This window comes from Bufo bufo, chromosome 1 (assembly GCF_905171765.1).
Source record: "Bufo bufo chromosome 1, aBufBuf1.1, whole genome shotgun sequence".
Taxonomy (NCBI): Eukaryota; Metazoa; Chordata; class Amphibia; order Anura; family Bufonidae; genus Bufo; species Bufo bufo.
Window position 1 is genome coordinate 45,097,055 of NC_053389.1, and position 23,247 is coordinate 45,120,301.

Here is a 23,247-nt window from a genome sequence, read left to right on the forward strand (position 1 = left end):
AATGAAATCATTGTGTAAAACTTACATAAATAAAAAAAAAGTATACATATTAGGTATCGCTGCATCCGTATCGCCCGGCTCTATAAAAATATCACATGATCTAACCCCTCAGATGACCACCGTAAAAAAATAAAAAGAAAAACGGTGTAAAAAAAGCCATTTTTTGTCATCTTACGTCACAAAAAGTGTAATAGCAAGCAATCAAAAAGTCATATGCACCCCAAAATAGATGCCAATCAAACCGTCATCTCATCCCGCAAAAAATGAGACCCTACTTAAGATAATCGCCCAAAAACTGAAAAAACTATGGCTCTTAGACTATGGAGACACTAAAACATTTTTTGGGTTTTAAAAATGAAATCATTGTGTAAAACTTAGATAAATAAAAAAAATTATATACATATTAGGTATCGCCGCGTCCGTGACAACCTGCTCTATAAAATGACCACATGATCTAACCTGTCAGATGAATGTTGTAAATAACAAAAAAAAAAACGGTGCCAAAAAAGCTATTTCTTGTTACCTTGCCGCACAAAAAGTGTAATATAGAGCAACCAAAAATCATATGTACCCTAAACTAGTACCAACAAAACTGCCACCCTATCCCGTAGTTTCTAAAATGGGGTCACTTTTTTGGAGTTTCTACTCTAGGGGTGCATCAGGGGGGCTTCAAATGGGACATGGTGTAAAAAAAAACAGTCCAGCAAAACCTGCCTTCCAAAAACCATATGGCATTCCTTTCCTTCTGCGCCCTGCCGTGTGCCCGTACAGCTGTTTACGACCACATATGGGGTGTTTCTGTAAACTACAAAATTAGGGCCATAAATAATGAGTTTTGTTTGGCTGTTAACCCTTGCTTTGTAACTGGAAAAAAAATATTAAAATGGAAAATCTGCAAAAAAAGTGAAATTTTGAAATTGTATCTCTATTTTCCATTAAATCTTGTGCAACACCTAAAGGGTTAACAAAGTTTGTAAAATCAGTTTTGAATACCTTGAGGGGTGTAGTTTCTTAGATGGGGTCACTTTTATGGAGTTTCTACTCTAGGGGTGCATCAGGGGGGCTTCAAATGGGACATGGTGCCAAAAAAACAGTCCAGCAAAATCAGCCTTCCAAAAACCAAACGGCGCACCTTTCACTCTACGCCCCGCTGTGTGGCCGTACAGTAGTTTACGGCCACATATTGGGTGTTTCTGTAAACAGCAGAGTCAGGGCAATAAAGATACAGTCTTGTTTGGCTGTTAACCCTTGCTTTGTTAGTGGAAAAAATGGGTTAAAATGGAAAATTAGGCAAAAAAATGAAATTCTCAAATTTCATCGCCATTTGCCAATAACTCTTGTGCAACACCTAAAGTGTTAACGACGTATGTAAAATCAGTTTTGAATACCTTGAGGGGTGTAGTTTCTTAGATGGGGTCACTTTTAGGGAGTTTCTCCTCTAGGGGTGCATCAGGGGGCTTCAAATGGGACATGGTGTCAAAAAACCAGTCCATAAAAATCAGCCTTCCAAAAACCAAACGGCGCACCTTTCCCTCTACGCCCCGCTGTGTGGCCATACAGTAGTTTACGGCCACATATTGGGTGTTTCTGTAAATGGAAGAGTCAGGGCAATAAAGATACAGTCTTGTTTGGCTGTTAACCCTTGGTTTGTTAGTGGAAAAAATGGGTTAAAATGAAAAATTAGACAAAAAAATGAAATTCTCAAATTTCCTCCCCATTTGCCAATAACTCTTGTGCAACACCTAAAGGGTTAACATCGTATGCAAAATCAGTTTTGAATACCTTGAGGGGTGTAGTTTCTTAGATGAGGTCATTTTTGGGTGGTTTCTATAATGTAAGCCTCGCAAAGTGACTTGAGACCTGAACTGGTCCCTAAAAATTGAGTTTTTGTAAATTTCTGAAAAATTTCAAGATTTGCTTCTAAACTTCTAAGCCTTATAACATCCCCAAAAACAATCATTCCCAAAACAATTCAAACATGAAGTAGACATATGGGGAATGTAAAGTCATCACAATTTTTGGGGGTATTACTATGTATTACAGAAGTAGAGAAACTGAAACTTTAAAATTTGCTAATTTTTCCAAATTTTTGTTAAATTAGGTATTTTTTGGTGCAAAAAAAACTATTTTTTTTAATCCATTTTACCAGTGTCATGAAGTACAATATGTGACGAAAAAACAATCTCAGAACGGCCTGGATAAGTCAAAGCGTTTTATAGTTATCAGCACTTAAAGTGACACTGGTCAGATTTTCAAAAAATGGCCTGGTCCTAAGGTGTAAAAAGGCTGTGTCCTTAAGGGGTTAAAGACCCAGTGTCCGTCAGGAAGGGGTTAATATAAGCTGCAGCTACAATGCTGGCCCGGCCTCCTGTGTGAACAAGTGTAATGAATAAGCTCTTATGGAGAAGCAAATAACCACGAAGCCTGAAAAAATCCAACCATCTATTTTACTGCTGCCCCTGAACCCTGCTGCCCTATGCAGGAGCCCAGTTTGCTCCAGTTTATCATACTGGTTGGTTCTGTAAAACCAATAGAAGACGATGATTTCTGGCAACAGTCAGTGAGAGAAATGTCCGTACTGGTTGAAGCCTTCCACATCGGTCAGACATCTGTCAGATCTTCCTCTCTAGCGATAGTCGCCATTACCGTAACGGGTGTCGCTACAGGCGCGCTCTGCAGGTTTTACATTGGAGATCGGTACAGACAGGAGGACGGTGTAACATGGAGACAATGTCTGTGTGTTTGGTGCAACTAATCTGACGCTGTGATCGGGATGCTGGAGTCGTGGCATCAATAAACGGACTGATTAGGGTGCTGTCTCCCACGACACGGCTGTGCTGTGTTTCGGAAGTGGCAAAAAAATCCAGCAAAAAGCTGTATGAGGTTTTTGCAACTCCCTAGACTTGAATTACATTAAAGGGGTATTTCAGTTATAGAAAGTTATCCCCTATCCACAGGATCGGTGAGGGTCCTACCGCTGGGTACCCCAAAAATCACAAGAACGGGGGCCCCATAACCAATGGAGCCCCCCCTGAAATGGTCAGAGCGGCTGGTCAGAAAAGAACGCTCCATTAATTTCTAGGGAAAAGCCAGAGATAGTCGAGTACAGCGAATCGGTCACATGTCTTAGGCACAGCGAAACATCATGGGACCCCATACCCCCTGCAAGGACCAGAGCGGGCATTCGCTGCTTCATTTCTATGGGAGCTCCGGAGATAGTCGAGCACTGTACTCTCCGTAACTCCCATAGATATGAATGGAGCGGCCCCGCACATCTGTGACCGGCCGCTCCATTCATTGCAGGGGGGGAGCGTTCTCGTGAGCGGCAGGGGTCCTAGGAGTAGTTATCCTGATAGTTATTCGACTATTCTGTGGATAGGGGTTAACTTAATCTAACCGGAATTCCCCTTTAAGCCGCTATGGCTCCTGCCAAGGGTTTCGACACATTTTACTAGAATCCTGAATAAAAAAAAAATCCAGAACTTAGGGCTCAGGCGCACGAACATGTGCCGGCAGGGTCCGCAATGCACGGACACCCGACCGTAGGGCCGCGTTATGCGGATGCATTGACTTGAATGGGGTCCACACCGCAAAAAAAGTAGTGTATGCGCTACTTTTTTGCGGTGCGGAGGCACGGAGAGAAAACCCATGGAAGCACTCGGTAGTGTGTCCGTGGGGTTCCGTGCCTCCGTTCCGCACCGACCTTCTGGATTCTGGACGCATTCAAGTGAATGGGTCTGTATCTGTGATGTGGTGCACAAGCGACCGGTGCCCTTATATTGCGGACCCGCTGTTTGCGGGCCGGAATACGGGCACAGGCCGCCTGCTTGAGGCCTAAGGATGTACATCTAACCTCTTGACTCCCCCCTGATGGCACATGTTGGGGAGGGGAATAGGGATAGGGCATGTTGGAATTTAACCGCCCAGACTTTTTGCTCTCAGGGAGATACGTTTTCTTACTTGTTCGGCTGATAGCTATCATTCCCGAATGGCCGAGGATGCAAGTGTATAGGGGATCAGGAGTGATAGCTGTCGGCCAAACAACACCAAATCACGAATTCAGTTCCCCTCCCCATTCCGCGACCATCTTCTCCCTGTCTATATTCATCTTGCTATGCCTCGTCCATATGGCGTTATATGGAGGGACATGCACGGCTCCCTATGGGAGTATACGGCACCCAGAGCCCCTTCCGTCTGTTCCCTACTAAACGTAAAGCAGGCCCAGGACTAGGCTACACACAGCTTGTGTGTTACCATGGAGACACTTAGCTTTGCATAGGAGCTGTATACACAAAACGGGAGGGGATGCATTTGGCATCTTTTATTGAATAAATACAAAAATACACAAAAATACAAAATGACACTATACCGGGGAAAAAAACGAAACAACCAATCCCCGGGCAGCTTATAGCGTCGCTGGTTGCTATGGTTACAGTATATACATGCCTTTATTAAATAAACACATATTTATGTGGCTTCTCCAATATATTTGCACAGGATTAAAGAGGACCCGTCCCCTCTGCTGTATGTTTTAGTAACCGCGTGCATTCACCGGGTAATAATAATTCTATTCTTATGACTCTATGTTGTGCCCTGCTAGAAGTTTTGAATGAATTGCTAGCAGTCTGCAATAAAGGTCCAGATGGGTGGTACCAGTTGAAGTGGGGGGGGGGGGGTTATCCCTGCACAGTCGGACATTTATCCAATCCACTGTGCAGGAACACACCCCAATTGGTAGAACCCATGGGGACCTTCATTGCATCTGGACTGTTTGCTTCTAGTAGGAATAACAAAGGAACAACTCAACACTGAGTCATAAGAACAGATGCTACAGCATTGTTATTTTAAAGAGGGAGGAGAGTTCACAGGTTCTCTTTAAACAAGCAAGGCAGACTTTACACTCACGCGTTTCAGTCTAGGCATTAGCCTTTTTTACCTCTCTACCAATGTATGATGCATTTCAACCCTTGCTTCACCCAGACAGAAGTATCGTGACTGTCCACCAGACCCATCTTGAGGTTTGGGGGGAATGAGTGCAGTCCTAATGTAGACAATTCGATTGTGCCACAGTCAATACAAGGTACATTTTGCAGCTCACGCATTTCAGTTTGTGCATGTATCACATGTCAGTCGATGTGGCATGCTCCCCCATCGAAGGCTGTGTATCAGCCTAATGTCGTCTGTCCATCGTGCAAATGCATTTCAGTCCAAGCATCGACCTAACGCGGTTTAGTCTGTGCATTAACGCAATGCATTTCATTCCATGTCTCTAACCCTGCGCGTTTCAGTCTATACTTCACACAGTTGAGGCAACGTCATTGTCCATTTTGTTGATTGGCCGCCCAGGGAAAGCTCATCCTGCAGTTCGGGTTGAAGCAGAGCAGGACGGTGATAATGACGACAATGCCGAGGGTGAAGCCAAGAACCCATTTTATGATCCCCGTGTAGAGAAACTGCATGATGATAATGAGAACAATGAGCAAAATTAGCAATAGTATGACGAGCCTCCTAGTCGCGATTCTCAGGTTCCCATGCCGTTCGTCGTCCCTTGGGTCACACTGGCTATGGCCGTCCAGTCTTAAAACCACCTCTGGAGGCTGAAGGACCTCGACTTTGGGCTTAGGGTTCTCCAGCCTGCTCATAAGAGACTCCTGGTTTTGCAAAGTGCATACGAGTCCTCCAAAAACCGGGGTAAGAGCCCTACAGATGGGGCAAACGATCCGCCAGGTGCCCACCTCATTACAGATCAGCAGTTTAAGGCAGACCGCACAGAAGTTGTGCTTGCAGGACAGTTCCTTGGGAACCCTACAGTTGTCATATCTGCTGAAACAGATGGGGCAGTCCATGTCGGTGAGGCCAGAGTCAGGCCCATTGGTGGGGGATGAACATGATGATGGGTCTGTGTCATGGAGCGATGGCTGCTGGTCTTCCACAGGTTCCGTCTCCGCTACATCAGGCCCCGGTGGTGCACCAGAGGTTGACCATCCATGCAAAGTCTGAATGATTTCAGGTTCTGCCTCCTCAGTGCCAGTAGGACCAAGATCCAGAGGAGCCTCCATGCTGGGTTCTTGAGCGTCTGTATCTCAGGTTTCCTCGTATCTTTCTTTCCTTGTGGGGAATTCAGGCAGCTGAGCTCAAATGTTCCCAGCCCAGAAGCGAAGGTCCTTATCAACCAGGGCTTACACATTAACCCAATGTTTGATATGGTTTATGGATGATGATAAAGACTCTGCTACCCTTCATGGGAGCACGTATCCTCCACAGGAAACAACTGGTTTATAAAGCAACCAGAAAGGCACACGCTTAAAGGGGAACTCTCTCCAACATATACAGTGTATGACCCGGAGTCGCAACTTGTGCAGAGCCTTTCAGTGTTCACACAGATCTAGGTGATACTTACCTCCCCTGTTATAAAAAAAAAAAAACAAAGACGGACAATTTCTGTGTACGTGGCGATTAATTTTTTTACACCATGCCACGCCTCTAACCCCGCCCGATCCAGCTTAGGGCTCTTTCACACTTGCGTTCTTTTCTTCCGGCCCAGAGTTCCGTCATCGGGGCTCTATGCCGGAAGAATCCTGATCAGTTTTATCCTAATGCATTCTGAATGGAGAGAAATCCGTTCAGGATGCATCAGGATGTCTTCAGTTCCGGAACGGAACGTTTTTTGGCCGGAGAAAATACCGCAGCATGCTGCGCTTTTTGCTCCGGCCAAAAATCCGGAACACTTGCCGCAAGGCCGGATCTGGAATGAATGCCCATTGAAAGGCATTAATCCGGATCCGGCCTTAAGCTAAACGTCGTTTCGGCGCATTGCCGGATCCGACGTTTAGCTTTTTCTGAATGGTTACCATGGCTCCCAGGACGCTAAAGTCCTGGCAGCCATGGTAAAGTGTAGTGGGGAGCGGGGGAGCAGTATACTTACCGTCCGTGCGGCTCCCGGGGCGCTCCAGAGTGACGCCAGGGCGCCCCAGGCGCATGGATGACGTGATCACATGGACACGTCATCCATGCGCATGGGGCACTCTGACGTCATTCTGGAGCGCCCCGGGAGCCGCACGGACTGTAAGTATACTGCTCCCCCGCTCCCCACTACTACTATGGCAACCAGGACTTTAATAACGTCCTGGGTGCCATAGTAACACTGAACGCATTTTGAAGACGGATGCGTCTTCAAATGCTTTCAGTTCACTTGCGTTTTTCCGGATCCGACGTGTAATTCCGGCAAATGGAGTACACGACGGATCTGGACAACGCAAGTGTGAAAGAGGCCTTAGTCTCCTTTTTGCCCGAATTCTGTAACAGTGCCACCTTTGTGTGGCACATGGTAATTACATCCCCACACTGTGAAGAACACTCCTTTGAGCACCCTTAAAATAGGTCTACCTCCTTAGTGTCCCCTGCTCAGTAAAAATGCTCTTTTAGTGCCCCGTCAGTGTAGTCATGCCCAAGGCCCCCACACAGTTAAGGATGCCCCATTAGTGCCCCCACACAGTAAGGATGCCCCATTAGTGCCCCCACACAGTAAGGATGCCCTGTTAGTGCCCCCTTACTGTCATTTTTCCTCTTAGTGTCCTCCACACAGTAGTGACGTTGCCTTAGTACCTCCCTCATAATGAATTGTGCCCCCTTTATAGTAAGAATGCCCTCTTTGTGCCCCCTTGCAGTAAAAATGCCCTCTTGATGGACTTCCGGTTCCGGCGCGCACATGTAAGGACGTGCGGTGGAGGAGCTCCGTACACCCTGCTATATATCGGGGGTTTGCCGGGACCAGAAGCGGGACCGCAGCTACCTACCTTGCACCGGGTGGCTCATGGACAGATACCTGGTCCGCAACGGCCCCCCACTGACGACCTCTTCACTCCTGCAGCTGGAATCGGCGCGGACGCGATCTGACAAGATGGCGGAGGGTAAGCGGAGAACAACCCGCTCCTCTTCACAGCCCCCCCTACCCCCCGAGGCAGATGATTCGTCTAGTGGGGAATTGCCACCACAATCGCAGCAGTCGCTGCAGCTTCAGGAGCTGGAGCTCCCTAGCAAGGAAATTGCATTGGGGGTGGCGCAAATACTGGCCCCAGATATTAAGGCCACGTTGGAGTCCACTATTGCTGGGACTATGAAACAGTTACAGCTGGACATTGCACAGAACTCTTCCCATATTAGGGAATTAGAGCAAAGGACAGGGACCCTGGAAGACGAGCTTTGCAAAACTCAGTCTCAAGTAAGAGACATAGTTCGTATTAACCAGGCCCTGTGAGATAAAGTGGAGGACCTGGAGAATCGCTTCCGCAGGAGCAATATTCGCATAGTGGGTCTCCCTGAAGATATCCCAGCACATCATTTGGCGCGCTTTTGCTCCTCTGAACTCCCACAGGCGTTGGGATTTGAGTCGCCGCTTACTGTAGAAAGGGCCCACAGAATTGGCCCCCCCAGAGAACCACGCGTTGATAACCAGCCATCCAGGCCGAGACCGGTCATTGTTAAATTTCTCAACTATGCCGACAAGGAGGCCATCCTGGGGAAGTACAGACGCCTGACTCAACCTCTCAGAGTTAAAGGAAATAAGCTCCTTTTATTCGGCGATTACTCTATGGAATTAGCTAAAAGAAGGAGAGCGTTTTCCCAGATATGCACACAGTTGGTCCAGAGGAAAATCCACTTTGCCCTCATTTATCCGGCTGTACTGCGTGTATTTAAACAAAATGGAGGAACTGACACCTACTTAACGCCGAGAGATGCGACAGAGGCCTTAGAAGACGGCGACTTCTCGGACTGCACGAGGCCCAGATCAACACCCAGGGGCCGTACTTCACCCAGGGGAAGACGCTCTGGGGATCAATTATCACCGAGACCTGGTGACATGTCTCAGAATAGGCCCGGCGAAGCCTTTAGCCAGGTATCCCGATCAGACTGGGATTGATATCTGCTATAACAAACAGCTATGGCGGAAAAATGAATATACATAATTTGTGAGTTATTAACCTGATCTTGTCGGGACTATGTTTATTCCCATACCACTACCTTCTAGATGGTCATTTAGATATATACCTTCAAGTGAAAGCAGAGGGGAGAACAGAGTGGAGGGTCTTGTCGGTTATTCATCTATGGGTTGTGGAGTTATATGTAAAATGTATTTTCACAGAAGGGAATCTGGCGGGACAGAGTCTGAATGTACTCACCAGTTCAGTGCGAAAAAAGTGAAGTCTAAAGTGCCTTATGGCGGACTTATGTGGGTTATACTCACTCAATGGTTTTTTGTTAATGCTGTTGTTTACAGGTTGGGGGAAATGTTTTTTGCCATTTTTACGGTCATGCTCCATGGATGTTCTGCACTGTCTTTATTTAGCATAAGTGACTGTGGGCGGCCTCCACCAGGTGATACCCTCTGCAAACCCTTTATTCGAAACCAATTATGAAAATAGTTACTTGGAATGATGGTCCTCAAACACCTTAAGAAATTGAAACAGATATTGCATTACTGCAGGAAACGCACCTGGGGAGGCTGACCTATGGCGCATGAAACGTCTTTGGGTAGGACATGTCATGGGATCCCCATCATGTGGTAGGAAAGCGGGGGTGATAATTCTCATACATAAGCGAGTAAGCCATAATGTTATCGTTACGGAATGTGATGAAGAAGGCAGGATTATACATCTTAAACTGTCCACAGACGCGGGTCCAATAGACCTATTCAATGTATATGGACCTAACACTGGTCAGGCCCCCTTTTTTAGGGCCTTGGAAAGCCAGATTCTACAGGAGGCAGGAAACCAGATTTTAGTTATGGGAGATCTGAACGCAGTGCATAATCTAGAGGAAGATAGGAAACAGACGCACTCTTCGCTCCAATCTACGCAACCTATCAGGGGCGGAAGATTTTCTTTAGAACCTCTTATTAAATCCACAGGTTTGATAGATATTTGGAGATTCCTGAACCCAGTAGAAAGGGAATTTACCCATTTTTCGCATGTTCACCGGTCGTGGTCCAGGATCGACTATGCCTTGACCTCGCCGAAAAAAGTCCTTCAGGCTGAGATCACGGATATGGTGATATCTGACCACGCCCCGGTGTGCATCACTATTGCAGAAAGCACCCCCAGAGGCACTGATAGAGTTTGGCGTTTACCTAGCTACCTTATGTCTGATGATGATTTTTTAGATAGATTGAAAGGATGGTGGTGGGAATTCCTGGACAATAATTCGGGCCATCGTGATAATCCTTGCCTCCTGTGGGATACGGCTAAAGCAGTTATTCGCAGTAATATCATTTCATATACAGCAGCGAAAAAAAGGAAAATATGGCTAGGGCTCCAGCATGCCACCGATGAGGTCCGCTCTGCTTACACTTCATACTTGGCGAGTCCAACCGACATAAATAGGACTAAGTGGGTGACAGCAAAACACAATTACGATTTTATTACAAGACCCGGAGGCTCCTATTGCTATTCTCCTTCTTTACTCTGACCAATAGCAGCAAAGAAAAAAATTAACATGTGACCAAACCCCTCCCCATAGTCCTAGTATAATAGGTAACTCCTCCTGTAAAACCTCCTCTTTCTTTGCTGCTGACCGCAGAGATAAGTACATTCAAAGCATTACTGTGACTATACTGTGTGACTATACTGTGTTGGGTTATATATATATACATATATAGTTATAGGCTTTTGTGGTTTCTTAAGCTTTGTTTGGGGGAGCCTGCTGGCTCTATTTGTGGTGTGGATTTTTCCCCTACAGGTTGCCTATATCTTTATGGGTCTTATTTTTAGCCCTTCTTAGGCATTATATATATTGCTGGCACCCCTGTACCCCTATACGGGTACTTATTGCTTCTTCCCCTTCATATTGGCTCTTCCCCCGCCTGTTTCTGTCTTCAGAGCAGGGGATTTCCAGTGCTGCGCTTGACGCGGCGTTTACTTTGATCTCTCTCCTGTCGGGGGATTTTCCCGCCTCCGGCTCTCTGCTTCAGAGCGCGGCGCCCGAGATCTCGCGAGATTTCGGGCGCTTCCGGTTACTTGCGCTCAGAACATCATTGCCAGCGTTTTCCTGCATGCAGACAGGTTGTACCTTTTCCCTCTCCCTCCAGCGCTGTCCTTTTTTCTCCGTTGGCTTGGGGCAAATCCCCCTGCCATTCACCAACTACAATCCATAGGGGCATCCCATCTTATATTACATCCTAAGATCAGGAAGTTGGGGCAATACAAGGGCCAGAAGATGCCTAGGTCCCACATTAGTGATCAGGGCTCAGCAGAGGAGGAACTTCCTCTGGCTGATTTAACCCCTTCTGTGCACACTGATCAGGGCAGAATGCAGGCAAATCAATCTCAGGCTTTTCAGATGTCTGTTTCAAATGCCATTGCAGCAGCTATGAGATCCATGACATCTGTCATATCCCAGTCCATTGCACAGGCCCTAGCTGCCCATCCAGCTACCTCTAGTATGCCGCAGCCCGTTACGGTTTCCAAACCAGCCGGGCCTGGGCCGCATGCCTCCAGAACAACCTTGACTGGTGATGATGTTGCCACCAATGTTGGCGCGCTTGGTTCGCGCAAGAGAGCCTGTCCGCGTCAGGCAGAACGCACACGAGAATGGAAATGTGCTAGAGCACAACAGGATTGGGCTACCGACTCTGAGGTCGGTTCTGAGGAGGAGGCTATTGATGACGCCTTTGAGGAGGCAGAGCAGGACCCCTCCGGGGTCATGGAATCTAACCCGATACCCGGGTGTAGTACTCAAAGATCGTTTGCAGACGCACTTCCTGCAGATTTGGTGGACCCCTCTGGGGACCCGTTATTTAACCCTGACTCGCTCCATCACCCGCGTTCCGCGGAATGGCTACCTTTGGACCATGTGTCCAAATATTTGGAGGCGCGGGTGCGGTGCCCTCTATCCAGAGAGGCCCGCAATAAGCTCAGGGCGGAATGCCCCAGACCGATCATCCCCAACAAGGTCTGCGATACCCCGTCTGTGGATCCGAAAATGATCTAATTCCTTTCTAAAGCGGGTTGGAACCCGCGTAAGGGCCTGGAGTCAGCCCTGCGCTCCTGCCAGGACAAGCTCCTGGACGTGTTCGGCCCTCTAGCCAAGATTTTTGATCTGGCGGAGTCAGCTAAGGCTGAGGGCGGTCAGGTAGACCCAGTAGAGTTGCGCGAATGGGTGCAGCGCGCCATTTGCATTACGGGCAACGTGAATACGTCCCTATCCATGGAACGGCGCAAGGCCATCTTGTTCAAAATTGAACCAAAACTCGCAAACCTGGCACTGACAGAGACGGGAAAGGAGGCTCAAGGCCTACTATTTGGAGAGTCCTTCATCAAGGACCTAGGCCGCTATGTAGGCGCTTTCACCGCCCTAGATAAGGCCCAAAGTTCCATGAAAAGAGTTTTCCATGGTAGGGTCTCTACCAGGGCCGGCAGTTTCAGGGGCCGTCTGTCCGGCCGCGCCCAGTACCAGTCCCGTGGCTCGGGTCGAGGCTCCTCACAAAGACCGGCTTTCCAGGAGCACAGGCGGGATCCTGCGCCTTTCTTTCCATCCAGAGGAAATCCTTGGAGATCCAGGGGATATAGAGGACAACCCGGTTTCAGACGCCCCTACGGTAAGACCGCTGCCCCATTTCAATTCTTTAAATGCTTGTGTAGGGGGCAGACTACGTCTCTTTTCTCAGGCCTGGTCCCGCATCACCTCAGACCAATGGGTCCTATCCACGGTCAGGGGTTTTCACATAGAACTGACGTCTTTCCCTCTGTCCATTTCTCTCCCACACCTGGTGGTGTTGTCAGAACAGAACCGCGTTCTGGTGGACTCAGAGTTGTCGGACCTGGTCCGCAAGGGGGCAGTAGAACCAGCCCCGGGACCCCCTTACGGGGTAATCAGCAACATCTTTCTGGTTGCAAAGAAGGGGGGTCAGATGAGACCCGTCATCAATTTACGCGCTCTCAACGCGTTTGTCGTTTACCGCCATTTCAAAATGGAGGGGATCCACTTACTGCGAGATTTACTGCAGATGGGCGATTGGATGGTCAAATTGGACCTAAAAGACGCTTATCTTACGGTACCGGTAGAGGACGCGTCCAGAAATCTCCTCTGTTTCTCTTGGCAGGGCAGCGTTTGGCGGTTTACGTGCCTCCCATTCGGCCTCTCGTCGGCTCCATGGTGTTTCACCAAACTGATGCGTCCAGCCATGGCCTGGCTCCGCAGTCGGGGAGTTCGCCTCATCATTTATCTGGACGATATCCTGATCATGGCTCAGGACCGTTCGGTGTTACTAGACCACCTTCGCTGGACCATGGACCTGCTCTCAGAGCTGGGGTTCCTGCTCAATCGGGAGAAGTCCTGTCTCTCTCCATCCCGAGAGATGGAGTTCCTCGGGTTCATGGTGGATTCCACAGCGGGGACCCTCAGCTTACCATCGGCCAAGATTCGGTCGATTCGCAAAGAACTGCTCAGAGCCAGATCGTCCCCCCGTATCCCGTTACGTCAGCTGGCGAGGATAATAGGCCTTCTTGCATCATCCATCCAGGCGGTCTTCCCAGCCCCGCTCCATTACCGGGCTCTCCAGCGCCTGAAAATCGCTCATCTACGGAAGGGAGCTTCCTACGCAGACTGGATTCCCTTGGACGAGGAAACCAGGGAGGAGCTGTCCTGGTGGATCCACAACTTGCATGCCTGGAACGGCAAGGCGATTTTTGGTCAGCGCCCGGATTTCGTGGTGGACTCGGACGCCAGCCTATCGGGCTGGGGGGCTCACTGCGAGGGAATCACGACGGGCGGAGGCTGGTCAGAAATAGAGACGGGGTTCCACATCAATGCGTTGGAACTGTTGGCGGGCTCTTTTGCAATCAAGAGCTTCACGAGGGACACGGCCAGATCCTGCATTCAATTGCGTATGGACAACGTGTCAGCTGTACGTTACATCAACGGCATGGGAGGAACCCGGTCCACCATTTTATCACGGTTGGCGAAGGACTTCTGGGACTATTGCCTATCCAAGGAATTGGTGGTCTTGGCAGAATACCTTCCGGGCGTTCACAACATCCACGCGGACTGGAGCTCTCGTCATCTTTCGGATTCCAGCGACTGGCAGTTAGATCCAATGGTGTTCCGCTCCTTGATGTCGATTTGGGGACCTTGCTGTATCGACCTGTTTGCCTCGCGCCTGAACACGCAACTGGCACGATTTTACAGCTGGCGCCCGGATCCGGAAGCCGAGGCCGTGGATGCATTCCTCCAAGATTGGTCCAGAGGGATCCTCTATGCGTTCCCGCCGTTCCAACTGATTCCGCGGACCCTCATTCAAGTGCGCCGGTGTGTCGCGGAACTGACCTTGCTGGTCCCGTTTTGGAGCTCCCAATCATGGTTCCCCCACCTTCTGGAGATGATGGTAGAGATCCCTCGCCTTCTCCCGACGTCGCCGACTCTCCTCCGCGACCCTCGCCGCCAGCCACATCCTCTTCTCCTGGACGGGACACTGCGCCTGCTGGCGTGACGGATTTCAGGGGACCCTGGGAGGTCCCGGGAGTTTCGGGTACAGCTAAAGTCCTTCTGGAGAACGCATGGGCCCCAGGAACCAGGAGATCTTATAGATCAGCCTGGGGGTTTTGGGCTGACTGGTGCTTGGCTAGGGACTTGGATCCCATTTCAGCACCTGTGACGGAGATTTTACATTTCCTGTCTTCCCTCTTCGACCAGGGCAAGGCGTATCGCACCATCAGCCTGTTCAGATCTGCCATCTCAGCGTCTCACCAAGGCTTTGACGGGATGCCTGCGGGTCAACACCCTTTGGTCTGCCGGCTGATGCGCGGCTCGCGTATGTCTCGACCTCCGAGACCAAGGTTCACCACCACTTGGGACGTGTCTCGTGTTCTCTCCTTTTTGTCTGCTTGGCCCCAGAATTCTGAACTCTCCCTTAGGCAGTTGTCTGCGAAACTGGTCACTCTTCTCTGTTTGATTTCTTGCAAGCGGGTGTCCGATGTCAGGGCTCTGGATCATGATGCCCGCTCCTACACCCCGGAAGGGGTCACGTTTGACATTTCTAGGAGGACTAAGACCCACATACGCTCGGTCTCCTATCCGGTTTTTCCTGCTTCGCCTTCGCTTTGTCCTGTGGCGTGCCTTAAGGAATATGAAGTTCGCACTTCTCCTTATAGATCTCGAGAGCTTCCGCAGCTCTTCCTTTCCACGATTCGGCCTTTTGCTCCGGTGACTACTCCCACGTTGGCGAGGTGGATGAAGTGGATCATGGAGTTGTCGGGCGTGGACGTCTCTCTTTTTTCGGCACATTCCGCTAGGGGGGCATCTGCTACCTCGTTGGCGGTTTCTGGGGCCAGACTTGAAGACATTTTGAAGTTGGCGGATTGGTCCAGTGTCTCCACGTTCAGGGAGTTTTATTTTAGACCAAGTCCTCATGTGTTTTCTTCCATCATTGATAACGTGTCTTAGACTTTGAACTTGCAATAGGAGCCTCCGGGTCTTGTAATAAAATCAGATGATTTTCCTATTTCATGACGTAAAGTCATGATTTTATTAAAGACACGGAGGCGAGTATTGCCCTCCCTTATTTTTCCCTCCCTATGTAAGTATTTATGATTACATGTCTGATGGATTGCTTTGTCTTGAGCATTATGTTTTAACTCTGTGAGTTTTTCCTGAGTAGGTTTTGCGCAACCATGTAGATTGGATATCCTGTATCAATTCGTCTCCTATCACTCTCTATTTTTTCATCCTTTAGGTTGAGACTGAAATGTTGAGCAGTATTCGTTGTTCTGCATGAGGTTTTGGAGGGTCGGCAGTTTCGGTTCCAGCCGATCGTTGAAGTGGACGGGACGAGGACTATTCTGTCAAGACTTCGTTGCGGTTTGTTCCTGGTTCGCGCCCAGATGACTGGCGGTTCCTTCCCGTGATGTCCGGAATGTTTCGGTTTCCAGTTTCGTTGGGACTTTTGGGACTCTTGTTACAAAGAAAGAGGAGGTTTTACAGGAGGAGTTACCTATTATACTAGGACTATGGGGAGGGGTTTGGTCACATGTTAATTTTTTTCTTTGCCGCTATTGGTCAGAGTAAAGAAGGAGAATAGCAATACTCGCCTCCGTGTCTTTAATAAAATCATGACTTTATGTCATGAAATAGGAAAATCATCTGATTACAAGCTAGAGCAACAAGTCAAACTCCATATGGATTATCACTCGGCCAAGTTGTTTAAATATGGCAATAAGGCAGGTAAAATGCTAGCTAACTTAATTAACACACAACGCTATAACCCTGCCATTAAATCAATTTTAGATGAAGAAGGGAAAAAGCTCACTAACCCGAAAGACATAATTGAATGTTTTAGAAAATATTATGAGGCACTCTATTCCCAAGACGAGTTTGACCAGACACGAGCGGAAGAACTTCTAGCTAATGTCTCTCTCCCCAAACTCTCAGAAGATATGTTAAATAGCCTTAATAAGCCAATTACAGTAGGGGAGGTCCAGGGTACCATTAAATCACTTGGTAACGGGAAAGCTCCGGGTCCGGATGGATTCCCGGCGGAGTTCTTCAAGGCCCTTGCGGCAGATGTCTCACCAGTTCTGCAGGAGCTTTTTGACTCATGTCTACATGGGGGGGACATTATGTCTACAGGTAAGCTGGCCCATATCAAACTGATTCCTAAACCAGGTAAAGATATTGCTCAGATGGGATCTTACCGTCCAATATCGCTAATTAACCAGGACCTTAAAATTATAACTAAGCTAATGACCAATAGACTAGCTGATCTCATGCCATCCCTGATCGGACCACACCAGGTCGGGTTTACAAAGGGGAGAGCAGCAGTCACCAATATCAGAACAGTCTTAACGATACAAGATCACCTTTTTTATAATCAGAGTCCAGATGGTTGCCCTGCTCTGCTGTCTGTGGACGCGGAAAAGGCTTTCGACAATGTTAATTGGAACTGGCTTTGGAAAACGTTGGAGGCCTTTGGCTTCACAGGACCTTTCCGGACGTTCCTAGATAAATTATATGCTGGCCCAATGGCCCAGGTCCATCTGCCTGGTTTTCTGTCGACGCCTTTCCGCCTCCACAGGGGCACGAGACAGGGTTGCCCCCTGTCCCCGCTCCTCTTTAACTTAGCCCTGGAACCTTTAGTTAGATTCCTGATACATTCTGATGTGTATCAAGGGATAAAGGTGGGAACTAAAGAAACTAAACTTATATGTTTCGCAGACGACATACTTGTCTTCCTAAACTCTCCAGAAACAGATCTTAATAAAGTGTTAGATTCCCTACAATATTTTGGGGAGGTGACAGGCTATCGGGTGAACGTGAGCAAAAGTCAATTGCTATATTTAAAAGGATTTACTAGAGATCGCACCGCACCAATTATACTCCAGGAGGTGGAGGTAGTCCCCCAATATTTGACCTATCTAGGAATTAAAATAGGTAGAAGTGCGCTGTCCCTTTATAAATTAAACTATAGTCCACTAATCAGAAAAATAGAGGAAGAACTTGATAAGTGGATGAATTTGCCATTGTCTCTATTCGGGAGGGCCCATCTAGTGAAGATGGTTAGCTTTGCTAGATTACTTTATCCCATGCAAACAATTCCTCTCCTGATATCACATATGGATGTTGCCAGGATCCAAAAGGCTTTCTCACGCTTTTTATGGCGAGGTAGGAGACCGAGGATCGCATATGCGAAGTTCTGTCTATTGAAGTGGGAGGGGGGCATACAGATGCCTAATATCAGGAATTATAACCTAGCTTCCCTCTGGAGACATATTAGAGATTGGATATCTGGTTCCTCAAACTTTTCTAATACCCCCTTGGAGAAGGAATTAGCCGCTCCATGGGAATTGAGTGCTATTCTACACACCAGAATCCGAGACATTCCTCTGGCTTTGAGGAAATATACGCTTCTGAAAGACACTTTGGCCACGTGGAGAGGGATTCGTAAACTTTTTCGATTACCTATGTATCTATCCCCATACATGCCACTATGGACCCTCCCAGCCTTCCCAGCAGGGAGACAATCTGTAATGTTTACACTCTGGAAAGGGAAAGGAATTACTACCCTGAAACAGTTGCTTAATCCTATGGGAAGTGAGTTACTGTCGTGGGAGAATATCAGGTCCCAGTTCGGGTTGCCTCCCTCACACTTTCTCCCATATAGTCAAGTGAATTCTTATTGCCGGTCTCAGTCACTAGACATGGGTGACCAGGAAAGGAGAGTCTTGTTTGATGCTCTAATGGGAACTCAGAATAAGTCTCTTTCAGATCTGTACCGGAAAATTCAAAATACTCATTCGATTCCTATAGAAGCAAAAGTTTTTCAGAAATGGGAAGTTGAGCTGGAAGAAGATGATTTGACCCCAAAGTTAAGGGAAGGCTTGGAACGTGTGAGGCAGGCGACAGGAAATGAGACCTGGAGGGAAATGCATTTTAGGATTTTGCACAAAGCAACATATGCGTTTGACTTGTCTTATAGGGATGGTCCAGCACACTACCTTAGATGGTGCCCAAAATGTCAACTCCAGAAGGCCAATCTGTTACATGGGTTGTGGAACTGCCCGTCTTTAACTCCCCTGTGGAGGGGTGCGCTAGAACTCATGAAACAGATTTGGGGAGTGGAAGTACAATTGAATCCACTACATTGTATTTTTCACTATACCTTGGGACACTAAGGGGGAAATAACTCACTCCACACATGTCAAAGGTATTCATCTGTTTTTATTAGCAGTAAAAAAAACGATATTGAGACACTGGATATTTCCCACCATTCCAACTTTAGATGAAACAGTGGGCATTATGAATCGAGGCTAAGAACAATAAAGATAAATCCACGAAATCCTTTTTTTTCAGTAAGTGGAGGAAATTTATCAGCCACGTTCTAACTCCTATTGAAATTCAGGAGGTCTGAAGCCCTTTCGCTACACTAAATGGTATCTGGAAGAACAGATAAAGGGGACGTTAGGTGCACTGGAAATAGATACCCCGTGATGGTAAATTCCGTTAACTAGAGGTGTACACATGATTCCTTCAGGATACAGATATAGAGGCCTGCATGCGACCGTGAGGCAGACATCTTTGATGGAAAGTTCTTTTACTTGACCGAAAGTTGGGGCACATAGTTGGGGTGATAAAAGTTTACGGGAGGGGGGAGGTGGGTGGGAGAAAATGGAAAATTGGAAAATATTATTACCTTATGCAATATATGACACTCTATTGTACGTGTATCTGGAAATGACATATGTATCTGCCAAGTGTCTTTCTTTTTATATTTGTCTGCTGTTAATCAATGTTTTCCTGAATAAAAAATATTTAGAAAAAAAAATAAATGCCCTCTTTGTCTCTTCCAGATCTAAGGGGCTATTATTTGGCGCATAAGTTGAAATATATGGCTGCATGGGACAAGTTACCAATTAATAGATTAAAGGGGGTTGTCTCACTTCAGACATTGGGGGCATATCCATTCTTCCCTGGCTGGCTAGGCTATGGTGAGCGCGATGACATCAGCGCAGGTCCTTTTGCAGGTCCTGCAGGAAGAAGAAAGAAGACAATGCCTGCTGCGCGATCAAGTGGATGAGGTGAGTTAATTTTTTTTTATTTTTTAACCCTTCAATGGACATTTTAGTTTTTTGGCGGATCGGATGCAGACCCATTTACTTTAATAGGGACACAAAAGATGCATGCTGTCCGCAGGGCCGGCGTTATGGGAGGGCAAACTGGGCAATTGCCCAGGGCCCCCATCCTCTAAGGGGCCCCCTGCTTCAGTGCTGCTGTTCAGATGAACGTCCCTGGAAGCGGACAGCTGAAAAGCTGCACTTTACAATGCAGTGTAAGGCCTCCTCCCTATACACATAATACAAGTCATTACCACAGTGCTACTCTGCATACTGACAGCTCCGGACATCAGCAGCAATCTTCTACTGGAGCTGTAGGACCTGCCATGATGTCACGTGCAGGAGGCGGAGCTCAGCAGAGAAGAGGGGGATGAAGGACCTGCGATTACCTCACCATCATGGGACCAGAACAAGAGGCGGAGCTAAGCAGTGCAGTAAAGTAATGAAGAAGAAGACCAGTGATGCATGGGAAGAAGTGAAGGATTCAATGTAAGTGCCAGTTGTAGTCCTCTCCTCTTATACCTCCTGTTATATAATATCAGCGTACATTGCAAGATGAGGTATGAGGAGAGGACTAAAACTCCCAGCATGTCCAGCTTGTTATGTAATATCGGAGTACATTACAAGAGGAGGTAAAACAGGAGATGACTACAACTCGCAGCATGTCCAGGCCATTATTATGTAATATCAGGGTACATTACAACACCCTGGATATGCTGGGAGTTTTAGTCCTCTCCTCTTATACTCCCTTTTATAATTTACTCTGATATTATATAATAATGGCTTGGACATGCTGGAAGTTGTAGTCCCATCCTCTTATACTTCCCCCTGTAATGTGCTCTGATATTAAATAATAATGGCTTAGACATGCTGGGAGTTATAGTCCTCTCCTGTTATACCTCCTGCGGTAATGTGCTCTTATTTAGGGCCCGGACGATGGATAGGGGAGAGTAGTCATCCGCCTAGGGCGTCACTTCGCTACCCATAAAGGTGGGTGCACTCATAGCCGTCCAACTTCACAAGCCTCAGGCTGCTAGGTCTCAAGCCTGTGAGTGTCACGGTCCCTCCTTGAGTTCTCTTGATTCAGTTATGATAGGGTTAATGACCACTTTCCTTTTCTCAGCTGTTACTCAGTGGTCATCACTTCTACCCTTTATAGTCTCACCCCACCCTTCTGACTATGTGGTTGATCCTCTCTGGTGTTCCGGTTCTTCCATCTCTACAGAAGTTAAGTGTCGCGTTTGTTTGTATTTGTTATATTCCCTGCTGTTGTATCTGGGCCTGAGACAGAGACTTCCATTCGTCCATCTGGGGAGGAATGGGTTGTCTCTGGCTCTATACTTATTCCAGGGTCTTTTAGGGAAATCAGGGCCTAGGTATCCTGCATATGAATATTCCTACCTTCAAGGTCTATTCATATTGACAGATAGTCAGGGCCTGGATTAGGGTTGTCTATGAGGTGACCTGTTCCTTCCCTAGTTTCCAGGCCCAGTTACCGTTCCCCTTCTCTCCTGTGTTCAGTGTTGAGTTTCCCCCCACACTGATCGTGACAGTGAGGCATTAGAACAGCGCAAGAAGCCGCAATGACATCAATGCGACCTCCTGCGCTGGGTCTCGCATGATGACATGATCACATGAGACCTGGAGCAGGAGTGGTGATGTCATTGGGACTGCATGCATCAGGACGCAGCAACACATCGCAGACAGCGGCGGGGGAAATGCGAGTGAGGTGTTGTTGTTTTTTTTATATTAAATGTCCGCACTGCTGAGGGCACCAGGGAAGGGGGGAAGGAGATCATTATATATACACCTTGCACTACTGGGGAGGAATGGAGGAGTATTATATACTGGCACTACGGGGTACATTATATATATACTGGCACTATGGGGGGGAGCATTATATATTCGAACTAGTGGGGAGCACTACAGGGGGACATTAGAGCCACTGGGAGCATTATGGTTAAATTATTACTACTAGGGTACTGTAGGGGCACCCATGCCGATCAGCTGTTTGAGTAGACGGCGTGCCGTCTCCTTTCTCTCTTCGGGTACTTGCACACTTGCGTTAAAATTTTCCAGTATTGAGTTCTGTCCTAGGGGCTCAATACCGGAAAAAAAACGCTTCAGTTTTATCCTAATGCATTCTGAATGGAAAGCAATCCGTTCAGTATGCATCAGGATTAGTGTTGATTGAGCACCATAGTGCTCGGGGGCTCGGGCCGAGCACATCGGGATGCTCGGGTGCTCTACCGAGCACCCGAGTATAATGGAAGTCAATGGGAGAACCCGAGCATTAAAAAAGGGACCCCCTGCTCTGAACAGGGGAGGGTGCCTGGTTCATAGGAAAAGGTCAGAAATTGACAGAAACACCACCGAAATGGTTCGGGAACAGCATGGGGAGGATGTCTGGATGCATCTTGGACTCCCAGGTCGCTGCTGGCAACCATGTTGTCCGAGTAGTACGCCACTTTTACAGACTGACAAAAATACGCACAAAACCGAAGATAAAATCGATTTTAGAGGAAAAATGTATATTTACTTTTATATAAAGTGCAAGTGCTGCCAAAAATTACAAGGAAGAGGCATCCGATATAATCTGTATATCACATAAAGGAGGGCCTCATTCACAGTGTGGTACAATTGTTCAGGTAGTGGGACTCCTACACTCATAAAGCCTATGCACTAAGAGAAAGGGCTTCCAAAACTTACAAGGAACCGTCACTACAATACACCCTTTATTACACATAAAGGAGGGCATCATACACACCCTTGAAAAATTAGGATTGATGGCCTGCTGGTGACCCTCAAAAACATTAGGAGCAAGGGCCTGCTGATCTGACCATCTAAAACATTACAGGCGATGGCCTGATGCTGAGCTGACCATCTAAAACATTATGGGCGAGGGCCTGCTGCCGCTTTGGTGACTCTAGATAACCTGGGGCCGATCACACGTCCCCGTGACGTCGACGGTCCATTCGGATGTCTGCCCTATCAACTTTCGATGTTATTTTCAGCGCCAACCACGGTGACCACGGGTAAGGGGGAATCAGTGTTCGATTCCGGAGAGAGAGCCTGAGGAACGACTACAGCTACCACATCCAAGCAAGGCAGCATGCGCGCAATTTACCTATTAGGTATAATTAGGTGAGGGCCTGCAGGTGAGCTGACCCTTTAAAAGATTGTACGGTAGGTGAGGGCCTGCAGGTGAGCTGACCCTCTAAAACATTATATGCAAGGGCCTGCTGCTGAGCTGACCATTTAATAAATTATGGAAGCGTGCCTGCTGCTTAGCTGACCATTGAAAAAATGTACAGTGTTCCAAGAAGGCCGGGTCGCCTGAATACTTCAGCTAGGAATAATGGAATTGGACTCCGGTCCTATTTTGTTGGTTTTCGGAACTGGGGCTGTGATTCAGAGGGACGGCCGGGGGCATCCGTATTGCGCCGCTAGAGGTGAAATTCTTGGACCGGCGCAAGACGAACCAAAGCGAAAGCATTTGCCAAGAATGTTTTCATCGATCTAAAAAGAAAGTCGGAGGTTCGAAGATGATCAGATACCGTCGTAGTTCCGACCATAAACGATGACCAACCGGGATCCAGCAGCGTTATTCCCATGACCTGCTGAGTTGCTTCCGGGAAACCAAAGTCTT

The 23,247-nt window shown here is 47.7% G+C and overlaps 1 protein-coding gene across 1 annotated transcript; it reads right to left on the reverse strand.

Moving 5' to 3' along the window:
- Positions 1-5,025: 5,025 nt before the first annotated feature.
- On the reverse strand, positions 5,026-6,059 carry LOC120986348 (E3 ubiquitin-protein ligase RNF186-like). Its single transcript, XM_040414909.1, has one exon. It carries the CDS (start codon positions 6,057-6,059, stop codon positions 5,316-5,318), a length of 744 nt encoding a protein of 247 aa, XP_040270843.1. The 3' UTR covers positions 5,026-5,315.
- Between the last annotated feature and the right edge of the window lie 17,188 nt (positions 6,060-23,247).